The sequence below is a fragment of the Thunnus albacares genome, chromosome 9, assembly GCF_914725855.1.
Source record: "Thunnus albacares chromosome 9, fThuAlb1.1, whole genome shotgun sequence".
Classification (NCBI taxonomy): domain Eukaryota; kingdom Metazoa; phylum Chordata; class Actinopteri; order Scombriformes; family Scombridae; genus Thunnus; species Thunnus albacares.
Genome location: NC_058114.1, coordinates 22,040,241 through 22,060,325, shown reverse-complemented (window position 1 = coordinate 22,060,325; position 20,085 = coordinate 22,040,241). Strand labels below are relative to the sequence as shown.

Sequence of the window (20,085 nt, the reverse complement as noted above, 5' to 3'; positions counted from 1 at the left end):
TACCTAATATTCTAATAATTTTTACGGCCCCTGCCAGTGCAAACAAATTGCTCAATGTTTGGAGCTAGATTGAGATTTGAGATTTTTAATCTCATTATTACTTGACGTTTTGGCAATATTGTCTTTGTTACATTCACACCAATAAAGCATATTGAATTGAATTGATTGTTGGGGCGTTGCTAGGCGACCGTTACCTAGTTGCCATAAACTAACGCTACATGGAGGAGCAAATCTAACCTATTCATGAAGAAATGATAGTGTAGCTATTTGATGATAAACATAAAATAGTTTTATGTTTGTAGGGAAGTTACAGCCAGGACTCTGCCTAGCTCTAGTTCTCTTTATAAACTTCATAACGTAAACTTTCGTTTACCAATGTCTAAAGGCAAAAACGATGTCAACACATGAAGAACAAGCGAACATCGGCAAAGTGCTCAGTTTTCTTCGAGAGTGGGACCGTGGTGACAGGACGGTCCGCAGCCGCATGTTGAACACCTTTCTGATTCAAAACACCGGGAAGACGTTTTATGAGCTGGAGCTGCAGTTTACACAGGTTTCCAGTCTCTTTCTGGCTCGACTCACCACATGGATGAGACTCACGTATCCTTTATGGCTTGGGCTCCGTCAGCTCATACACACATTGCTTTGTTGAACTGGACTCATTTCTAAATGAGTGTGGGTTACTGTTGTGACAAAAAACAAACGTACTCAAATTTATATGAATTTGGGAACCACACATGTTCAGGGCCTGGTCTAAACAATTTTGCTGTATTTTAGGGGCCTGCATAACAGTGCCTATTAGCAAAATATTCATATGAACAACTGCATATGCTTGACTGTCACAAAATGACGACTGATTTTTTATATTCCTCAATTGATAGATATCCAACTCCTTTCAATATTAGTCTAACTACACATTTTTAATCCAAAATGATGGTTTATTCTATATACTGTACATTTGTCCGAACTTTTGACAAAATGTTTGTGGAAAGGAGGACCTGGATCTATATGGGACAAGGACTTATGAGGATGTAGAGCTGGATGAATGCAAGCCCAGTTATCAGTTTTTCTACTTGTTTCCATGTCTTTTACTGCATACGTGTAACTATATTGTGGCTGAAATCAAATCTTACATTAATACTTGTTACTGTAGTGACTAGGCCTGTTTCCTGCTCTGAGATGACTATGTAATCAACTGAGACCCCTTCCTAAACTAAAATATTTAGATATATGTTCGGGACATTATTGGGACCCCAACTGAAAGCAATTGGGATTTTTCTTTCTGCATCAAGCCAGTGAGTGAGATAAAATACTGTATAATCATCTATAAACCCAGACCCATTATGAAATTCAGTGTCAATGACCCACCTTTCTGATATTCCTCAGTGATCAGTACTTGATGGAGTTCCTAGAGGATGGAGGCGTTCTCACTCTCCTGGACATCTTGAGCCACCCTCAGAGCAAAGAGGAAGACAAGGCTGAAGCTCTCCGTCTTCTGCTCACTGTTTCAAATGCTGGTCGCAAGTACAAAGAGATTATCTGTGAAAGCCATGGTAAATTTTTGAAAAGAATCAGATTAGCTGCTTTCTAAAAACAATTTCCAAGTACAATAAACAGATTAAACTTTAAAGTGTCTATAGTACCAGCTTTGCACTCTCTATTTTTTTGACATTCTTGCAGGTGTGAAAGCCATAGCAGAGTGCCTGGCCAAGTCAAACACAGAGGACACCCAAGAGACAGCCTGGGCCCTGCTGAAGTCCTTATCCCATGGAAACCCCAAATACCAAAACCAAGTCTACAAAGGCCTGATTGCTCTCATGACTTGTAGCTCTCCTAAGGCCCAGCAGCTGGTCCTGCACACCTTACACACTGTGCAGGTAAAGCCAGAGATTACACATGAAGAGCATGCATGGGCTCTCGCACACTTTCACACATTGAACCTTATGTTCTGACGAACAGACTTTTTTTTTTAATTTGTAATGATAGTCTGGCTAAATTTAATATCTTTAACATATGAGAAGAAAAACAATGAATCTCTCATTATTTTCTCTCACAGTCCAAAATGAAGACAGCCCATCACAGCATTGTAGCACCTCTGCTGAATATGCTCAGCTCCCTGCACCTGGAGGTTCAGGATGAAGGTAAACACACCTGTAGGCAGAGCAGATATTTAAAACCTAACGGCGGTAAACTTTTGCTTTCGCTGAGAGGTTGTTTTTTGTGCTGGACATTTTTTTCTTTATTTTGTAGTGAAACTCACTCTGAAATTATAGATAAAAGCAGTTGCCATTGTGGTTGTAGAGGAAAAATTGCTATCTCATGAAAAATGACCACCTTTTAACATTGTACTTTAACCTTGTGTCTCTGACAGCTATTAATCTGATCTCAGTTCTGATGCATTTTGATGTGAGGCCAGTGCTGCTCAGTGGTCTGGTGGCTCTGCTGAGGCCTAGTAAGGAAGAAGTACAGCAGCACCAGATCACAGAAGGTGACTCTTTGCTCTAGATGTCTGTTGTTTACTAAAAGTGTAGCAAGTAAATTTTCTTACCAAAGACTGATGTAGCAACCTCTTTAGACCAATTAGTGACAGTTAATGGCGTCTATTTCCACAATTTCTGAAACAGATGTGCAATTTTTACACTAACACAAGTACATCAACTAATGCGACAGCATTTTGTCAGTGAGACCTAATTTGTCACATGAATAATGAATGCATGACATGCTTTGTTGACGTGTAAAATCCCACCAGAGGCTGAGAGGATCAGGATGACTGGATCTCTGCCTGTGTTTGTGCAACAAGCTGCTGCAGCAAAAACTATACGGTGTGGTGCCTAAATTGTGAACACACATATTAATCCATATTATCTAGGCAATTTATGTTGCCAGTAAACAACTTTAATGACTTAAATTGTCCCAGCGTAATAGTTGTAGCTGTCTTCACACAGTAATATTTTTATGATGTTTATTGTGTTGAAGGTTGTTGGCCGAGGAAAGTAAAGAGGTTTCTCATGAGCTTCTCTCTCTTGGAACGATCCAGCATCTTCTGTGCACTGTGGGCAACAGAGAACATATTGATGCCCAAATACAAGCCAGCCTGGCCTTGGAGGTACACATATGGATTTATATATGACATATATGCTTGCCTTTCGAGGACAGTCCATTGTGTCCTGTAATAATTTATACACAGCCTGTTGATGACTCTTTCGTGAATGTGCAAAAGTCAAGGCACAAATACTTTACAGTTTGTGGGGCTGCTTACCCACCTTCTTCTTCTCTTTTCTAAAAAACCACAGTAGGCTTGCAAGAGAACGATGTGCCAGTATCCAGGAAATAGCTCAGCAGTGGGTGGACAGATATAAATAGAGTAGATTTCTTGTTGTGTTAACATGGTGTGGCTTTGTCACTGTTTCCGATGTAGTGCTGTATCACTTAATGCAAACCTTCATACACGACACATACATAAGCACGCTTGTATGCATATGCTGACAATTAATGTCTGCCTTCATCTCTGCCCAGCACTTTGTCCAGTCATTCCCAGTTAGCGAGGAACATGTGCGGAGAGTATTGGGCAGTACACTGTTTGAAGCCTTCATGGTAAGATTTAATAATCTGCTAAATACTGTGATAGTAATGGTCAGAGTGGAAGCTGTTAGAAGGCGGTACTAACAAATTTAATCACCTTCTCTCTACAGAACAAAGCTGAGACTTTGTACATGAATATAGATGAAACACAAGCAGAGATCCTGCTGTCGAATAAAGTTAACATAACTGAAGGTAATGATTGTGATGAGTTTATCATGTCTTATCTTTTTGTCCTTATTGCCTGTGTGTACGAGTATAATTGTTTTTCTTGTCAATCTTTGTTTCCCAGTTTTGGATGGTAACAACTCTGAAGGCTGACAGGAAGAATACATCATTTTTTAATGATGCAGATGTTTAAAATAAAAACAAATGGTGGAAAAAATGTGTTTGTTATTAATAACTTATTTAATTCATACCTGTTTAATTTCGTAACTTGTGAGTTTGGATTTCAAATATGTTATATCTATGATCAGTGTTGATACAGGATCACACTAAATGGATATTATTTTGTTGAGAATATATTTTCATATGTCAAAAGCAGATTTTACTATTTTACTGAAATTTTTGCACAGTTCTTAAAAAAATAATCCTGAAGGTTTATGAATTTCTTCATGATAATTTACATGTTGGTTATTTAAGATATGGATTGATTAAATAAATATATCCTCTAATCCAGGATAATGTGAACATATATATGCACACTGCACACAGACTTTACATAACATCTGCACATTATTATATCGCCCCTCCCGCCGGAGATGACGTAACACGTAGCTCTCTGCTTCCTCGCAGTTAATTGGACGAGCAGCGACTGGGCGTGCTGAACGTGGCGGGAGCCAAAATGAATCCATAAGGTAAAAGAGACTGGTCCTGCAGCGCGGAGGTAAATTGCCTTAAAAAGTTGCTATATATGGTTTTTGACTATGAGCAGTTTACGTTCAGCGATGCAGAAAGGAAAGAGAGTCGGTCTGGAAATGGTAGAAACTGCAAAAGCAAAGCGGAAGAAGTCAAAGATAACCGTGAAAGAAGGTAATGTACCACATTAGTGTTACTTAACGTAGTATTTAAGACTCAGTTTGCTGCTTCACATATCACTTAGAGGGAGAGACACAAAATAAACAACCTGCTCGTTATAATGAAATAACAGCCACGCGATAAATCCACGGTTTAAAGTCAGATTATTGATGAGCTCAGGTAAACTTTCCACTTTCAGCAGATGAACGTGAAAACAATCTTTTGGTGTCAAACTCTGCACATACATCATTCTGCATGATCAAACATTCAACTGTAGGAACAAGAAGAAAAACACATTTTTGAGTGGGGGGATTAAACAATGAACTTTTTTTCTAATAAAGCCATACTATACAATAATAAACAATAATGTAAAGCTATTACTTGAAAATGTGGCTACTAAGCAGTAAAGCTTTTTGTAATCTTTATAATATGTTATTGATCTAATATCACTGTTTCCTCCTTCACAACACAATAAGTAAAAGTTCACATCAAAGTCATAAAGTTAAATTTGCCTTTTTAAATGGTTTGTTTTGATTGAATGAGAATAAAGTTTTTATGGTTCCTCAGAGGAAACCGTGGATGCTGCTTCACCCTCCACGTACCACACTTTCCCTGATCCTGCTGATGTGGTCCTGCTGAGGTCTCAGCTCCTGAACTGGTATGACAAGGAGAAGAGAGAGCTGCCATGGAGGACTCTGGTAAAGAGAACAGCTTCTTTTACTGGTTGTGACAAGAAGATTTACCTTTTTTATACACAATACCTTTATTCACTAAATATACACAAGTATAAGTACAGTATTTTATAGTGAGTTAAGCTCAGAGACATGATTACTGTAACATACTCTGAACGCTGTGAACAAATAGAAACTCTCTTTTTATATTTTAACAAAGATGTTTTCATGATTCTGATTTATGATTAGAGTTGTGTCGGTTGTTTAATCAGTGTTTTAGTCTCACATTTTAAATTGACAAAAAACCACTAAAATGACACCAATATGATGTCTTTTAAAAGTCATTGTACAGAAAAAAACACTGCTTTTATTCAAATAGTCCATTCTCATTTGGTTATTTGGTTATAGCACAAATTATTTTTATCACTTCAATGTATGATGTTATACATTACCTACTGAATACCATCATTTATATTAAGATGGCAGTCTAAAATGCAATGATATTGCAAATAAACCTCATATAAGATTATATTTCCTAGACTGTAATTAATTATTCACATTAAGCAATGTTGAAGAAAATACTTAAAATTACTACATACAGCAGTAATTCAGTATGACTCACTGGCTTCCTGTATTTGTCTGACAGGCCATGACAGAGCCAGACCTCAACATCAGGACATATGCAGGCAAGAAAATGTATGCTTCACATATTTTCATATAATTGCAGCTGATGTCCTTTTATGTGACAAGTTTCTTGTGTTTTTTTTTTTTTTTTTAGTGTGGGTTTCAGAAATCATGCTGCAGCAGACCCAGGTTGCCACAGTAATAGACTACTACAACAAATGGATGAAGGTAGGCAACTTTGAGGTATTTGCTACTTTGAAATACTTGTATGTTAAATCTATTAACAGTAATTTAATGCACTCTTTCACTTTCTCTCTCTATTGTGTTCCAGCGGTGGCCCACAGTGCAGGATCTTGCAGCTGCAACGTTAGAGGTAAAGAAGTAACTAAAAGCAGTGAGACGATGTTGATTTTGAGATGGTATCGATTTCAAATTCAATTTATTGATTTCATTTATGAGTAGGAGGTGAATCAGATGTGGGCGGGCCTCGGCTACTATTCACGAGGAAAAAGACTGCACGAAGGCGCTCAAAAGGTCTGTGTCATACTTTGTAACTCTGGTTTGACTGCATCAAATGTCATATCAAATGCATGAATGTTCACTTGTATGTTTTGTTTCAGACAGAGGGGTGCTCAGTGTTAAATGCGTTGTTCCTGTTCTGTTTCAGGTGGTGTCAGAGCTTAAGGGACAGTTGCCTTGCACAGTTGACAGCCTGCTGAAACAGCTTCCTGGAGTGGGACGCTACACTGCTTCAGCTATAGGCTCTATTGCACTTGGCCATGTCAGTCATCACACACACACACACCTGTAGACATGCACATCTGCACCAGAGCTTTACGTGTTTCCTTTGATGAGCCAGAGCTAACTCTCACTACCTTATTCTATAGCTATGCTGCCTTGTTTTTGACTGATGACTGAAATGATCCCTGTTGCCTAGGTTACTGGAGCAGTAGATGGCAATGTGATTCGGGTGCTGTGTCGCCTGAGAGCCATCGGAGCCGACAGCACGAGTCCTGCAGTAACAGAGGCGCTTTGGTGAGATTAAACTCTGAACTAATATCGTCAAGGCACCTGAATTTTGACTTTGACTACCAGTGTCTACTTTAATATCAGTGAGTGTTACTGTGGCAAGGAAAACCCAACAAGCAGTCATTCATATCTGCCCAAAACAATCAGAAAAGTGGACTTTTAGTCAAGAAAATTTAATGACACTCTCTAATTGTTGAATTTTTCCTTGATTGCTGCAGTTCACTCTCACTTTTCTTTTCTAGCTCTTGTTTGAATTATTCCAATCCAAGTCCAAATACTCTTTCTAAAATAAGTTTTTTATGTAATCAAAGCACTTAAAAAATTTTAATACCAATTTCACTATTTGTAAATTGTATTAAAGTTTCATTTAATACTATTTCATAAATGTTCTTGAGATACTTTCAGTCTGCAGTGATACATTGCAGCTATTTTTTTTTGGCAAAGGTCTGTTTATTGGATGAGAAATTACATCTCCAGTATAGTCACTACAAGTGTCCCAAAAAAGGATGTCCATACAGCTATGAGAAAAAGCAAAAGGTGATGAACATTGATTTGAAACAATAATACTAAACAATTGGGACAAACAGAAAAACTACCTCCTCTAAGCACTGTATGCTGGTCAGGCTGAATTGTGGCTTTTATAAACATTCACTTGGTCTATTTCAGGGGTCTGGCTAATACGCTGGTGGATCCTGAGAGACCAGGGGACTTCAACCAGGCCATGATGGAGCTCGGAGCGCGAGTCTGCACCCCTAAAGGACCACTGTGCAAGCAGTGTCCCGTACAGTCTCACTGCCACTCTTATCGCAAGGTGGAAACTAGTGTTAACCAGTGCGAGTAAATAATGGTTATGGTTGGTGGCTGGCAACTTGTATTGTGAACACAGAAGAAGCCAGAGCTAACATGGATCATTAATGTCTTGGATCACATCGCCATGCTGTACATTTAATGTGTTTATACAGTGTGTGTGTGTGTGTGTGTCTGTGTGTGTGCAGGTTCATGTCAAACAAGAGAAAAACTCCATGAAGCTCTTGGGAAAGCTCGACAGGAAGACTTCAGCCCTGCCTGATATAGAAGACTGTAGTGAGTGTCCGTCCTCCTCTGCACCCTGTCAGACGTTCATTTAGTTGTGTTATTAAAGCACTTTTCTCTCTCCTCTCCCTCAGTGAACAGATCATGTCCGCTGTGTCCCTCTGAGCCCTGGGATGATGAGTTGGGGGTTCAGAACTTCCCCAGAAAGCCAGCGAAGAAGCCGCCCCGAGTTGAGCGAACTCTGACCTGTGTGGTGATCAGACCTGGAGAGTCGGGAGAGGACGAGTACCTGCTCACACAGAGACCAAACAAAGGTCAGTGCCCACAGCGTTGGGGCATTGGACATTGGTGTGGAATCACTTTGTGGTTGCTGACGACAGGGACATCAAGTCTCAGCTAATTCCTGCCAAAATTAGATTTTGGCAGGAATTTTAATCTTTTAGCAGCACAGATATTTAAAGAAAGAAACAATGACATACAATTTTTTGTATTGACAGGTTTGCTGGCGGGCTTGTGGGAGTTTCCGAGTCTTCTGCTGGAGGGTGAGAACTCGGAGATGAAACAAAAGAAGGCGCTCTGTGCTGAGATCAGAAGGATACTGGGAACCCATTTGACTGAAAGCCTTATCCAGTATGTTGGAGAGGTAACCTTGATCTACCACCTATCTATCATGCACACCTTTTATATGCAAATAAACTCTTTCTAGAGCTGTGTGAAAACCTTCTGACAGATCCTGATCTTCTGTTTGCAGGTGGTGCATATCTTTTCCCACATCCACCAGACATATGTGGTTCACAGTGTGTGTTTGAAAGACTGCGACACACAGACACAGACTGAAAATGCGCAGTGGCTCACTAGATCTGCTCTGCAGGAAGCTGCTGTGTCCACAGGAGTGAAAAAGGTTTGTAATTTTGTTTACACAGTGTGTGTGTGCAAAGCCCTGCTGTGTAACTGAGGTTAGCAGTACCTGCAGAGTGCACTTAATTATCACTCACTAAAAACATGGTTTTGCAACAGCAGACTGTAGAGACACTTCTGGTGTAGAAACACCAAGAAGAGATGAATTAAAATAGAAAGTAAAGTGAAATATCTTGTAAAGAACAGGAAGTGTAAGCATATATACAGTATATAAATACACATAAATATAAAAAAAAGAAAAAATCTGCTGGTTATTATGATTATTAAATTGGGTTTCAGAGAATGTGGAGTGCAATTGCAGCTGGTTATTAAAGTTTGTCTCAGAACGATGTGAAAGCAGGACTGAACAAGTGGCTACACTTTGTTCATGTCCGTGTGAACAATCTAAGAATATCAACTCTCCTGCAGATTGTGAAGCTCTGCGATTCTCTGGACAGCCAAAAGGAACAGACTTCTAAGGTAAGTGTTTCTATATATTTATATAATCCTGTACAAATAACAGATTTGACCTGTGACATTTTTTTCTGCTTGTCTCACTTAGGATGGAAAAAGGCAAAAGCACACCGGCCTAAAGAATGAGAAGAGGACACAGACCTCAAAAAAGCCCAAACTGAGTGTAGCGAACGGCGGCAGCAGGCAGCTCTCCCTCAACTCCTTCTTCAAGACAGTGAAAGAAGAATCTTGTTAGAGTCTGACATTGTGCATTTCTTTGCATATGTGCCTTTTTGACAAAGCATCATCCCTGTGTTGTCACATTTAAATATTGTGGTGTCATGATCCCATCACTGGGAAATTAATACAAAAGTCCATCCAATAATTTTAAAATGGACAGTTTTAACAGTGAACACAGACAGTGACACAGAATACAGAGTGTGATACAGTGTTGAAAAATAAGAAACAATCAGTATTTTGCTCCTATGATATTTCTGTAGGGACCTGTGCATCAGCTTTGTACTACATTTTTAATGACCTCATTGTAGATAATCTTTTTATTACTATATAATGATGGTAACATTTTGCTTTTATATACAACATTCTGAAATGTATTGTAGATTTTAAGTCATTTCATGTCAGCTTACTATATGTTTTAAAGGCTCAATAAAAATGAAGAGGTATGGAGGGAAAATAACCGGAGTTCATTGCAGGTCCAGACAGAAAACATGCTGGTTTTCATACTTGCTGGTGGCATGTGTTCTGAGATATATTATCTATATTTTTATAAACATATACTGTATATACTTTTATGTTAGTATTACATTCTTTCCCTGTTATTACAATATGCCAAATTATTTTAGGTTTTTTGTGACACACTGCTATGCCATTATATTTCAGAGGAGAATATATTGGAGTCTAAATCAGAAATTGACCGAGGCTCATTTTACACAACTTTTTATTTCATGCTTGGGAGGACACATCGTGATAATCTGCTGTTACTGAGCACATCAGGTGATATATTGTCTTAGGTGTATGTCTACATTTAGAGGGAAACATGGTACTGTACAGAAACAGTTTGACTGCACATGGATACAAGTCTTAGTCCAGAGGATTACCTTAAATAAATATTATAAATATTATATATATAAACCTATATTGCTATACACAATTGTCGTATACTTGTAACAGTAGTTTAAACTCGTTTGCAACAGCAGACTGAAGGTTTTTCAAGAATTTTTAAATTCTTGGTAAATAAATAGTTGTTTTTGATATCTATCAACAGCTTTATTTGATTGGGTCACTTGTCCCCAGAGGGACAAGATTATATAAACTATAAATTAAAAATACACCCATTGCAAATTATACATATGCAATTACACAAAACTGAAGCAACAAATAAAAATCCGGAGGAAACAGCGCCCTCTACTGTACTGAGTCAGTAATCAACTGAAGCGAGACAAACAGGAAGTGATCCAAATCTTATTTTCTTCACTTCAATTCAAAGTTACTCTGCTGGAAGACTACTCCTCATTGTTCCTCTGTGCTCCATGTTGATGGAGATTTAGTTGATCCTCCGGCTACTCACAGCTGTGTTTCACTTTCTCATCATTCATTTCTCGCAGGGAGAGAGAGGACCTGGATTTGGCTGCAGGGTGTGTTCAAAGTTGAACTTTTGTTGCTAATAATTATTTGCTACAGTTTGACGTGTTATCCAAAGGTTCTCCAGCTCCGTCACTGACATTGAAATTTTGCAAGGTGAGCTTTAGTGAATACATTTATATGATACATGTTTGAATTGATTTTCTGCAAATGTTCAGTCATTAACATTTATGACTCCAGATGGCTTCTGCATGGGAGAGCGCCCTGTCTCTGCACCAGAGGATAGTGGACAATGGAGGTATGATGAGTCTTTCTTTCTCTCTTCCATATTCAGTTAACTTTATCATCAGCACATATTGTTGTTAAAGTCGTTTTATTTTAGCTTTGCAGCAAACTCGTGTCTGTTGTAGTTGTAGAAAAAACCCCCTCCAGGTCTGGTAAAACAAGCCTGTGTGTGTTCAGTGTGTGGGAGTGGTGAGCTGCAGATGTGCTCCCCTGCTCCACTTCACAATGACTGCTTTGTGACTCAGCCTGACAGCATATGTCACACGGTTTGCCACCACGCCACTTTTGAGATTATTCTATCTTGTTACAGTCATCTTTAGTGGACATATGGGATTGGGAGGAGCAGGGGACCCAGACTGAGGGAGGGCCCCTAAAAATACTGTCTTTGTTGTCCTTTATTGCATGTTTATGAAAGATCTATGCTTTCTGACACAGGATTTTGTTTACATTCTCAAAACTAGATGCATAACAGGCCATCTAAGTCTAAATCTAACTTGGAGCTCCTTTATATTCCAGACAAGAGGACTGACCCGTGGCTGCTGGTCTACTCCCCCGTCCCGGTGGCACTCATCTTCCTCGTTTACCTCTGTGCGGTCTGGGTCGGCCCTCGTCTGATGAAACACAGGGAACCTGTTGACCTCAAAGTTGTCCTCATTGTTTACAACTTCGCCATGGTCGGCCTGTCTGCTTATATGTTCCATGAGGTGTGTGTGTGTGTGTGTGTGTGTGCTGCTTTTGAGAGCAGTACTGATGAAAATACTCAGTTTTCCAGCTCTTGTCCTGTTATCTCTTCTCTCTGCTGTTTATTTTGAGGAATTCCTATTTCATGATGTTAGAGTTAAAGAAGAGGATGTATCATTTGATTCATTATTTTTTTATATATTTATCAGTTCCTGGTGACTTCCTGGATCTCAAACTATAGCTACCTCTGTCAGCCTGTAGACTACAGCACCAGCCCACTGGCAATGAGGGTAAGCAAGTTTCTCACTTGATATATTTAGTCACTTTGTTGTGTCTATGCAGAAATTTGGTTTGTTACAAGCTGTGTTTTGAACATAGTACAATTTGCATTTTTTTTTTACATTTCACCATTGTTCCCTCCCTCTAGATGGCCAATGCCTGCTGGTGGTTTTTCTTCTCCAAGGTCATAGAGCTCAGTGACACGGTACACATGTTTAAACATTATTAGCATCAGTGAAGGTCAGAGGTGAAAGAATGCACAATTGAAACTTAAACAGTCTCCACTGCTTCTTTCTCCATGAGCAGCTCTTCTTCATCCTGAGGAAGAAGAACAGCCAGTTGACTTTCCTTCATGTCTACCACCACGGCACCATGATCTTCAACTGGTGGTTAGGAGTCAAGTATGTGGCAGGAGGACAGTGTAAGTCAACAACTGAAATAATTTACCATATGTGCTATAATTATAGTGATTGCCGATGGATATAGTCAGATAAAACTTATTCCTCTGAACCACGAAGCTCCATTGTTGTCCAGAAACAGTGTACTGGGTGACACATTCCTTCATTACAATGAACGTGGGCGTTGTAGTTTATTTTCAATCACTCCTACATACACCATCCTGCTAAATACTCACTAAGCTAGAGCACCGTGTGTGTATTAATCTGCAGCTGCAAATAGTCCCCAACAAATGCACTGTTTCCTCCTCTTGGAGTAAATTTTGTTAAATGCTACAGTGCCCATTTGTTTCAGGAAGTTACTTCATTCTTTTTAAAAAATGGAAATATACGAGGGGGGACTCGATAAGACAGGAGTAGGGTGTAGGATTTGCCACTAGGTAGCGTATGCCTACAGCTTGGTGAAACTAAAATTGGGAAGAAACACAAGACACAGTGACAAAAAATGACGACAGGAAATGTTTCCAGGAATGGGAGAAGCACTGGGACAAGTGTATCACAAGGGGAGAAGAGGATTAGAAAGGTACTGAAAGATTTATAGTGATGGTTTTTTTTTTTTTTTACAATTCTGGGAATTTTTTTTGGTCCCCTCTTGTATATCCATGACCCATTTTTAAAGATTTATAGCTTCAGAAGAGTCAAATGGGCTTGGTGCTGAGAGCAGTAGACAGGGTAGGAAAGTTTGAAACCATTGAGAGACAGACTGACACGCAGTTGGTTTTGGTCTTTTTAAAGTGTTTGTTAACAACAAGGAAATTCCAAAATAATGCCAGCCTTATCCTTAAATTATGAGATTTGTCCACTCCTGTGAAAACACCCTCCAGCTGGACACTGAACTTGAGTTTGTAGAATAAGGATTTTTAAAGGACGCTGCAGAGAGTCTATGATTTATGCTGGTATTTATTCATCTTTAAATTTAACTATTTTTATAGCAACAATGACAGGCATCCAGTTTTTCCCACAGGAGCTAAGGACAAAGTGAGGTAGATTTCCATCAAGGTTGCATGTGCACTTATAGTATGATGACATTTAATTGTGTGCCAAAAAATAGTATAGAAAAATAACCCAACAGAACACCTGCTAATTGAAATAAAACAGAAAAAAACAAAAAGAGACTAACTGATGCAACAAAACAAAAAAAGTAGACGAAATATGCCAAAACTAAACAGGACACATTTCATTCCAAGAACAAGAAGTCAGTTCTCTAATATCTCAGAAGCTCATAAAAGCTTATTTTATTTCAATGATCTGAAAAGCCAAATAGTAAGATCAGAGATTAATCTTTAAAATGCTATTCAAGGTTGAAATTTGTATCAGTTCTGATAATGTATTCACTATCAGTAGTTAAACTTTTCTCTACAATTTAATAGCTGAAATAAATCTTAATACCCAAAACAAGTCATTTTTTATTGCCACCCTGACTATTTTAACATCCCTGGGTTTGTACCACATCATGCAGCATTCTTCATCGGCCTGCTCAACACCTTCGTCCACATTGTGATGTATTCTTACTACTGCTTGGCTGCGTTCGGCCCTCACATGCAGAAGTACCTGTGGTGGAAGCGATACCTCACCTCTCTGCAGCTGGTGAGTGCCTCCTGCTCTGTATGAGAGGAGTTGTACACACTATGTGTTTGTCAAGTACCATACACCAATGTGTACTTTTCTTTGCTACCTTTCCAGATTCAGTTCATGATGTTTCTTCTGCACACGGGCTACAACCTGTTCACAGAGTGCAACTTCCCCAACTACATGAACATGTTGGTGTTTGGTTACTGCATCACTCTCATCATCCTCTTCAGTAACTTCTATTATCAGAGCTACCTCAACAAGAAGAAGCAGAAATAAGATGTGGTGGCGAAGTATTACGGACAATCAAACACACACCAAGGCTCTATGAGAGGCGCTGACATGATGATGTGACCGGAGTGTTGTGTCAGCTGGAGGGATTTTGTTTCCTGTGTCTGCAGTACTCACCTGGGTCATTAGAGGGCACAACATGCCCACAGTCTGCAGATTTTTCTCATGGTGCTCTTAACTCGTCACCTGTCAGTAAAGCTCTACGATCAAATTTGAATTCATGATATAAATATTTTACAGACATAATAATGTGTAATTCCTGTGTTTTTTGTGTTTTTATAAAGAGGGTCAAACACACAGTCATTCAATTATTTATTTCTTGAAATGAGAAATGACAAACATTCAAATGATTGTTGTAAACAAACTGTACATTTTATACATATAATAATAATATTATAATAATAATAATAATAAAGTAGGTTGGTTTCTCTGCATTATTGCAGAATTGATGAGCCCAAACCCTCCTCCAGAAATAAATCCAAAAGCAAAAAAAAAAAAAAAACACATAACAACAAAATACAGAAATGCAAACACATTTTTTTCCACTGCTAAAACAACACAGCAAAATGATATATTCTTCTCTACACTTCAGTCTAAAATAGATTGAAAGATGTAGATTAGAGAGAAAAAACATGAGGATGGAAAGGACATTTCATCTGAAGTCCATTCAGAAGTTTTGTAGCCTTTGAAGTTTATATATTAAAGCTGAAAAACTACATGTGTAAACTTGGTCTGATTGTACTGCAAGTGTGCAAGTTTTAGCACCAATGTAATAAAGTCAGATTCATTGTATGTGATTCGTAATTGGCCAATAAAAGAGATTCTGAATCTGAGAAGGAAAGCCTGTAGATGTTTTAAAAGATCATTATTCTTCAGCTCCCCCTGTCAGTAAAACTAAGGCTGGACCAAAAAAAACAAACAATCAACAAAAAAAAAAAAAAAAATTCATTCATTATAATTTCTTTAAATGATGTTCCTTTGTTAAAAGTGACAGGTTTGCACAACAAATCTGAAGATAATTATTAACAGAATAGGAAAGCAGCAGGAATTTTTTCTGCATCCAATTTTGTTTATTTTGTAAGACTTTCCTCTGATCTCTGACCTTTTTTTTGTGTGAGTTACTTGATAAATTTACCTATTTAAAATTCACATAATACAAGGGAAAAAAACTGATGAGTCGTCGCAATGAGATACCTTCTTTGTATTAAGGGGTTGGGATCCACTGTTCTTACCTACTTGGAGTATTAGACGGGTGTAATTAGCATCTTGACCATTCAGATAGTGTCAGGTAATTAAGTAGTCAATCACATTACTGTATGTTAAACTGACTTCCAAAACTTGTTTATGTCTCTTTCACCTTTATGGCTCTCATCCACCTGGCACCTAAGTTGATTAGACTGAACTATAAAATGATTTTGATTCAGTATGTGACCCATATCTTGTATGGAGAGAAACAGGAAAGCAGGAACAAGAGAAGAGGTGATCCAGGTGTGTGCAGATGCATTTGGAAGGAGTTGGACTGCAGAGGAGTTAGAGTAGGTGTGGTGAAGCGTGCCCTGCTCCAGTGTTGCTCTTATGTCTCTGTGTAGACGGAGGAGATGTGGCTCAGGCTGCGTTCAAAGCTGCCCACCTGGAAGAAAATGCTCTCCTCTGGGCTCGAAGAGAACTGGCACCCTGCTCCGCCTTGCAGCTCCTGGGTCAAGCTGAAGCCTGGAATAGACATGAACCAGTGCAGTATGTTCAAATATTTTGTTGAAATTCTTCAGTTGGCCTTCATGATTCTGGCATATAGGCCCTAGGTAGAAGCGTTATGGGATGCACGGCCTCACCTGCAGAGCTAGTGTTGCTAGTAGACATGTGGAAGCCATTGTGCTGATGGGAAGCGTAGGCATGAGAGTCTCCTGGGACGTGGACACCACCAACCGTCTGCTCCATCCTGTAGGAGTCTCCGAAATGGAAGCAGCTCTGAAAGCTGCCTTGGTATTCTAGGAAACGAGGGAGGATGTAGAGGAGCGGGGAGGAGAGAGAGGGGAGAAAAATAGAAGCCAGACTTGATCAACTGCCACCAATCTCTATGGGTGATTGTTTCCAAGGTCAGTAAGCGTCCGCTCCATCCAGATGAAACTTAATGTTGGATCTCAAATTATGACAATGCTATATTTGTGCTCGCGCTAACTCGTCTCAGTTTGTACTCAGAATCGACCGCAGGAGTCACGATAATGGGAAAGCAGCCTTTCCTGGAGCAGTTTTACGCAACTCCCTGACCACAGCATGGTTACAGAGACGTCCATGTGTAGTCTTTACAGGGAAAACAGTGTTTAAGGCATTAGGAAAAGGCTCGGGAGTGACAGCTGAGCCTGCCGTGTTTGGGCGCTGAGAGACAGCTGAATACATGAGCCAGCATTTTGTTGGCTAATTCAGCACAGGGGAAAGGCTTCCGGCATGTGGTTTTCCCCACTCTGTCTCTACGACTCTAATCTCTCTGTGTCCTAAAAATGCTCTGACAGAGCCACAGGGCAGTATTGCTGCTCTAAGAGACAACTTCCTCTCTTTGAGTCCTTTCATGTGGGTTTGGTGGTACAGTAAAGGTTTGAAGAACAATATAGGGGTGTTCCGAATTGTGCATGCAAGTCTTTTCAAGTAAATTCTATCACAGGAAGTTATATTAGAGTAAATGTTACTGAATCACCTGCCACAGGAAAAAAAATCAGGATATTCAATTGACACGCCAATGAAAATTTTCAAATGAAAGCCAAAGTTACTGAAAAGTTAGTTGTGCTACATTCAGCCAGATGTCTTTGGGTCAGTCTTACCGTCGTTGGCAGGCTGATGGTGGTGGTAGTGAGAGTAGGGCTTGTGGTGTGGGTGGACATGCTGTTTCTCCAGTGGAGGAGGAGGCGTCCCTGTTCCCTGTTTCATCCCGGGAGACAGGAGGGGACCCGACACCCTGAAGGAGACACAGAGAGGAGGGATGAAATGTGCATTCAAAGCTCTTAATGCATCATTCATTCCTTTTAAAATAATCTCGATAATTTCTCAATAAAATGCTTCATGCATTATGACATCCCAATCAAAGCCGGGGCTACATGCCGGCTCGCTAACCACATGATCCGTCAAACCCAGCGGAACAGTTAGTGATCCTAAACACACAGAAGAAGAAACAGTCCAGGCGTGTGGAAACTTGGGCTCCCCACACGTAATCGTCCTCCTACCACATATTATGATCTTAAGTCAACAAACAGCAGAGTGTGCATTCAAGTGAAACATACACACACACACACACACACACACACACACACACATACACACACCACCCACCACTGCAGTCACCCCATGCTTTGTGGCCTGGAGAGAAAAAAAGCACAATAGTGTTTACATTCATGACTTTTGAGAGAAGAAATATTAAGATGACATATTTGTGACTTTGTGGACTCTAACAGCCTGGAAGACAACTGAGGTTTCCACGTCAGCATATTGTTGTGTATATTGATCATTTAAATAAAGGTTTTGTCATTTGATACAGCAGTTGCAAATCACATTTAGGAACATAATCTCCAACTTTCTCTCTCTGTGCCAGCCCAGTCCGATATTTAAATGGAGCATACTCCCTAGTTTTGTTCAGTCTCAGCGTCTAAGAGTCACACTGTGCACTGGGAAAACTGCAATCTGGAGATCAAACAAGTCAAAGCAAATGGTGAAATATTAAGGTCATAGCTGCTGATTGTGATTCCAACATTTAGCGTCACAGTTACGCTGGTCGACCCTGAAAAACCCGCAGAATGAAATGAATGCTCCGCTTCAGTGAGCTTGTGCAGAAGCTTTCAGCAGCATGTGAGACAAAGTCTGCATAACATCATATTGTTTAACATGAAAGGTATGCCGTTATTGTGATGATTTGTCACATTTTCTAGTTATTATAGTCATTGCTGTTAAGTATTTACAACAAGGGAATATGAAAATGACTTCATACATTTAAATGGGCATTCCACCTCAAAACCTGAGTCACGTTTTGTAAAAGTCACAACTGCATACTGCATGGCACAAGTCTGAACTGTATGTTGTCACTGTAAAGAAATAATTTGACATTTTATGAAATATGCTTATTCGCTTATCTGCTGATGAAGATCGATACCACTTATATCTGTCCTTTCATTATGAAGCTAAAGCCAGCAGATGGTTAGCTTAACTTAGCTAAAGACTGGAAGCAGTGGAAACAGTTATCCTGCTCACTAATCAAGACATTATATCTTGTTTGTTTATTCCATACAAAAATACAAAAAACAAAATGTATAAAACGACAGGTTATACAAATTAAGTGTGTTTATTAGTACCATGGGCAGATTTTGTTACGTCAGACAGGGCCAAGCTAGCTGTTTTTCCCCTGCATCCAGTCTTTATGCTAAGCTAAGCTAAGCTAAGCTAAGCGTCTCTTTGCTCTAGCGTCATGTTGAATGGACAGATACGAGAGTGGTGTAAATCTTTTTATCTAACTCTTGGGAAGAAAGCAAATAAGCATATTTCACAAAATGTCAAATTATTCCTGTAATGTAAAGTCTATAGCAGCACCAGGTTAATACGCAATGAGATACTGAATATTCTCTACCTTCTTAAAAACACTCAGTTACCCAGAATGCAGCGTGTCTGGTATTTATTCAAACACTTAAATGTGAAAGTTAACAAGAAACTCAAAATGATCAAAAATTGAATGTTGTACACTTGACATTAACTTAATGAAACAGCAATCTGGTCCAAATCTGGACTGATAGCCAACAGACCTGCCTTTAAAAAACGGAGCTGGCCTGTCACCTCCCCAAATATTCAACAGCTACTTAGTACCCTTTCATGACTGCATATCAGGAATGCCAACACATAAACTGCTGCTGTGTTACTATGTGCCGCTGTGCTGCTGAAGCATATGGTTTGCACTAAGCGCTATATGAATGTGATGACAGAGTGTTGCTGGAGGCAGCCGAGCCCTTAGATGACTGCTCATTGCTGGCCTGGCTGGAGCCTACTATATGACCTACTGCTACATGCATGAGGGACGTCCCACCCAGCACTCAGTAGCTGGCAGTGGCTTTGTACAGGGCATTTGGCAGAGTGGCTGATGAAGGGAGATGGTAAACGACTTTGAACGAAAGTGCAAGGAGCTACAAAGTTTTCCTGCCAGTGCTGAATTTATTTTACATTTGAGTTAGTAGTACGATACAACTTCAGACTCCCAGTGTTTCTGCCTTCATCAATAGAGATCATCGTAAAACTATGAAAATACGCTGTGGGGTGATCTCTTTATTGCCTCTATAAGAAAGGTCATGTTTTTGCTCCTGTATGTCCTTATTTCTGCTTGCCTGTCTCATAAACTTATGAATGAATCTTGGGGAATTTGGGGGACTATAGGCCTTCAGCCAATGAACTTATTGTTTTATCTAAACCTAGGATTACCAATAACCATACTAATCATACTAATAACCAGTGGTACCAAAGTACATTTACTCAAATACTGTACCTAAGTACACTACTTTTTACTATTGTTAAATAAGTAAATGATTTTACTATTATTAGAATAGTTGTGGTTTATTTTTCTGCCAATTAAATTGATTAATCAACCACTCGTTGCAACT

At 39.4% G+C, this 20,085-nt stretch overlaps 4 protein-coding genes across 6 annotated transcripts in view; 3 read left to right on the top strand and 1 right to left on the bottom strand.

Annotated features, from left to right (window-relative positions):
* Window positions 1–208: 208 nt before the first annotated feature.
* On the top strand, window positions 209–3,960 carry armh1 (armadillo like helical domain containing 1). Its single transcript, XM_044361817.1, has 11 exons — window positions 209–600; window positions 1,227–1,295; window positions 1,387–1,553; window positions 1,681–1,877; window positions 2,057–2,141; window positions 2,372–2,488; window positions 2,750–2,822; window positions 2,977–3,106; window positions 3,517–3,594; window positions 3,693–3,774; window positions 3,872–3,960. The coding sequence occupies exons 1-11, from the start codon at window positions 395–397 to the stop codon at window positions 3,898–3,900; spliced, it is 1,233 nt and encodes a 410-aa protein (XP_044217752.1). The 5' UTR covers window positions 209–394; the 3' UTR covers window positions 3,901–3,960.
* Window positions 3,961–4,391: 431 nt separating this feature from the next.
* Window positions 4,392–10,106, top strand: mutyh (mutY DNA glycosylase). 2 transcript variants are annotated; one of them, XM_044361522.1, is made up of 15 exons: window positions 4,392–4,611; window positions 5,164–5,294; window positions 5,914–5,953; window positions 6,046–6,119; window positions 6,223–6,264; window positions 6,354–6,425; window positions 6,559–6,672; window positions 6,829–6,926; window positions 7,587–7,731; window positions 7,916–8,003; window positions 8,087–8,266; window positions 8,450–8,595; window positions 8,704–8,853; window positions 9,279–9,329; window positions 9,412–10,106. In XM_044361522.1, the coding sequence occupies exons 1-15, from the start codon at window positions 4,506–4,508 to the stop codon at window positions 9,556–9,558; spliced, it is 1,584 nt and encodes a 527-aa protein (XP_044217457.1). In that variant the 5' UTR covers window positions 4,392–4,505; the 3' UTR covers window positions 9,559–10,106. The 2 variants fall into 2 exon arrangements, with proteins under 2 accessions (XP_044217457.1, XP_044217458.1); XM_044361523.1 differs by lacking the exon at window positions 4,392–4,611 and having other exon boundaries at window positions 5,254–5,294; window positions 5,914–5,963.
* Window positions 10,107–10,746: 640 nt separating this feature from the next.
* Window positions 10,747–14,763, top strand: elovl8b (ELOVL fatty acid elongase 8b). Its single transcript, XM_044362612.1, has 8 exons — window positions 10,747–11,060; window positions 11,145–11,202; window positions 11,706–11,893; window positions 12,080–12,160; window positions 12,298–12,354; window positions 12,456–12,570; window positions 14,064–14,191; window positions 14,288–14,763. Exons 2-8 carry the CDS (start codon window positions 11,145–11,147, stop codon window positions 14,450–14,452), a joined length of 792 nt encoding a protein of 263 aa, XP_044218547.1. The 5' UTR covers window positions 10,747–11,060; the 3' UTR covers window positions 14,453–14,763.
* A 62-nt stretch (window positions 14,764–14,825) lies between these two features.
* LOC122988865 (zinc finger protein GLIS1) overlaps window positions 14,826–20,085 on the bottom strand; it is a 76,573-nt gene continuing 71,313 nt past the window's right edge. For both annotated transcript variants that reach the window (XM_044361506.1, XM_044361507.1), the window contains exons 9-11: window positions 17,278–17,411; window positions 16,294–16,449; window positions 14,826–16,174 (exon numbers count right to left, since the gene is read on the bottom strand). In XM_044361506.1, coding sequence (XP_044217441.1) covers window positions 16,038–16,174; window positions 16,294–16,449; window positions 17,278–17,411 — 427 coding nt within the window. In that variant the 3' untranslated portion in view covers window positions 14,826–16,037. The remainder of the gene's footprint in view (window positions 16,175–16,293; window positions 16,450–17,277; window positions 17,412–20,085) is intronic.

Coding starts and splice junctions, on each gene's coding strand:
- armh1 (XM_044361817.1), top strand. CDS start 395: ATGTCAACACATGAAGAACAAGCGAACATCGGCAAAGTGCTCAGTTTT. Junction 2,489..2,749: donor GCAGCACCAGATCACAGAAG/GTGACTCTTTGC, acceptor AAATCCCACCAG/AGGCTGAGAGGATCAGGATG. Junction 3,775..3,871: donor TAAAGTTAACATAACTGAAG/GTAATGATTGTG, acceptor TTTGTTTCCCAG/TTTTGGATGGTAACAACTCT.
- mutyh (XM_044361522.1), top strand. CDS start 4,506: ATGAGCAGTTTACGTTCAGCGATGCAGAAAGGAAAGAGAGTCGGTCTG. Junction 4,612..5,163: donor AAAGATAACCGTGAAAGAAG/GTAATGTACCAC, acceptor ATGGTTCCTCAG/AGGAAACCGTGGATGCTGCT. Junction 8,596..8,703: donor TTATCCAGTATGTTGGAGAG/GTAACCTTGATC, acceptor TTCTGTTTGCAG/GTGGTGCATATCTTTTCCCA.
- elovl8b (XM_044362612.1), top strand. CDS start 11,145: ATGGCTTCTGCATGGGAGAGCGCCCTGTCTCTGCACCAGAGGATAGTG. Junction 12,355..12,455: donor TCATAGAGCTCAGTGACACG/GTACACATGTTT, acceptor CTCCATGAGCAG/CTCTTCTTCATCCTGAGGAA. Junction 12,571..14,063: donor GTATGTGGCAGGAGGACAGT/GTAAGTCAACAA, acceptor CACATCATGCAG/CATTCTTCATCGGCCTGCTC.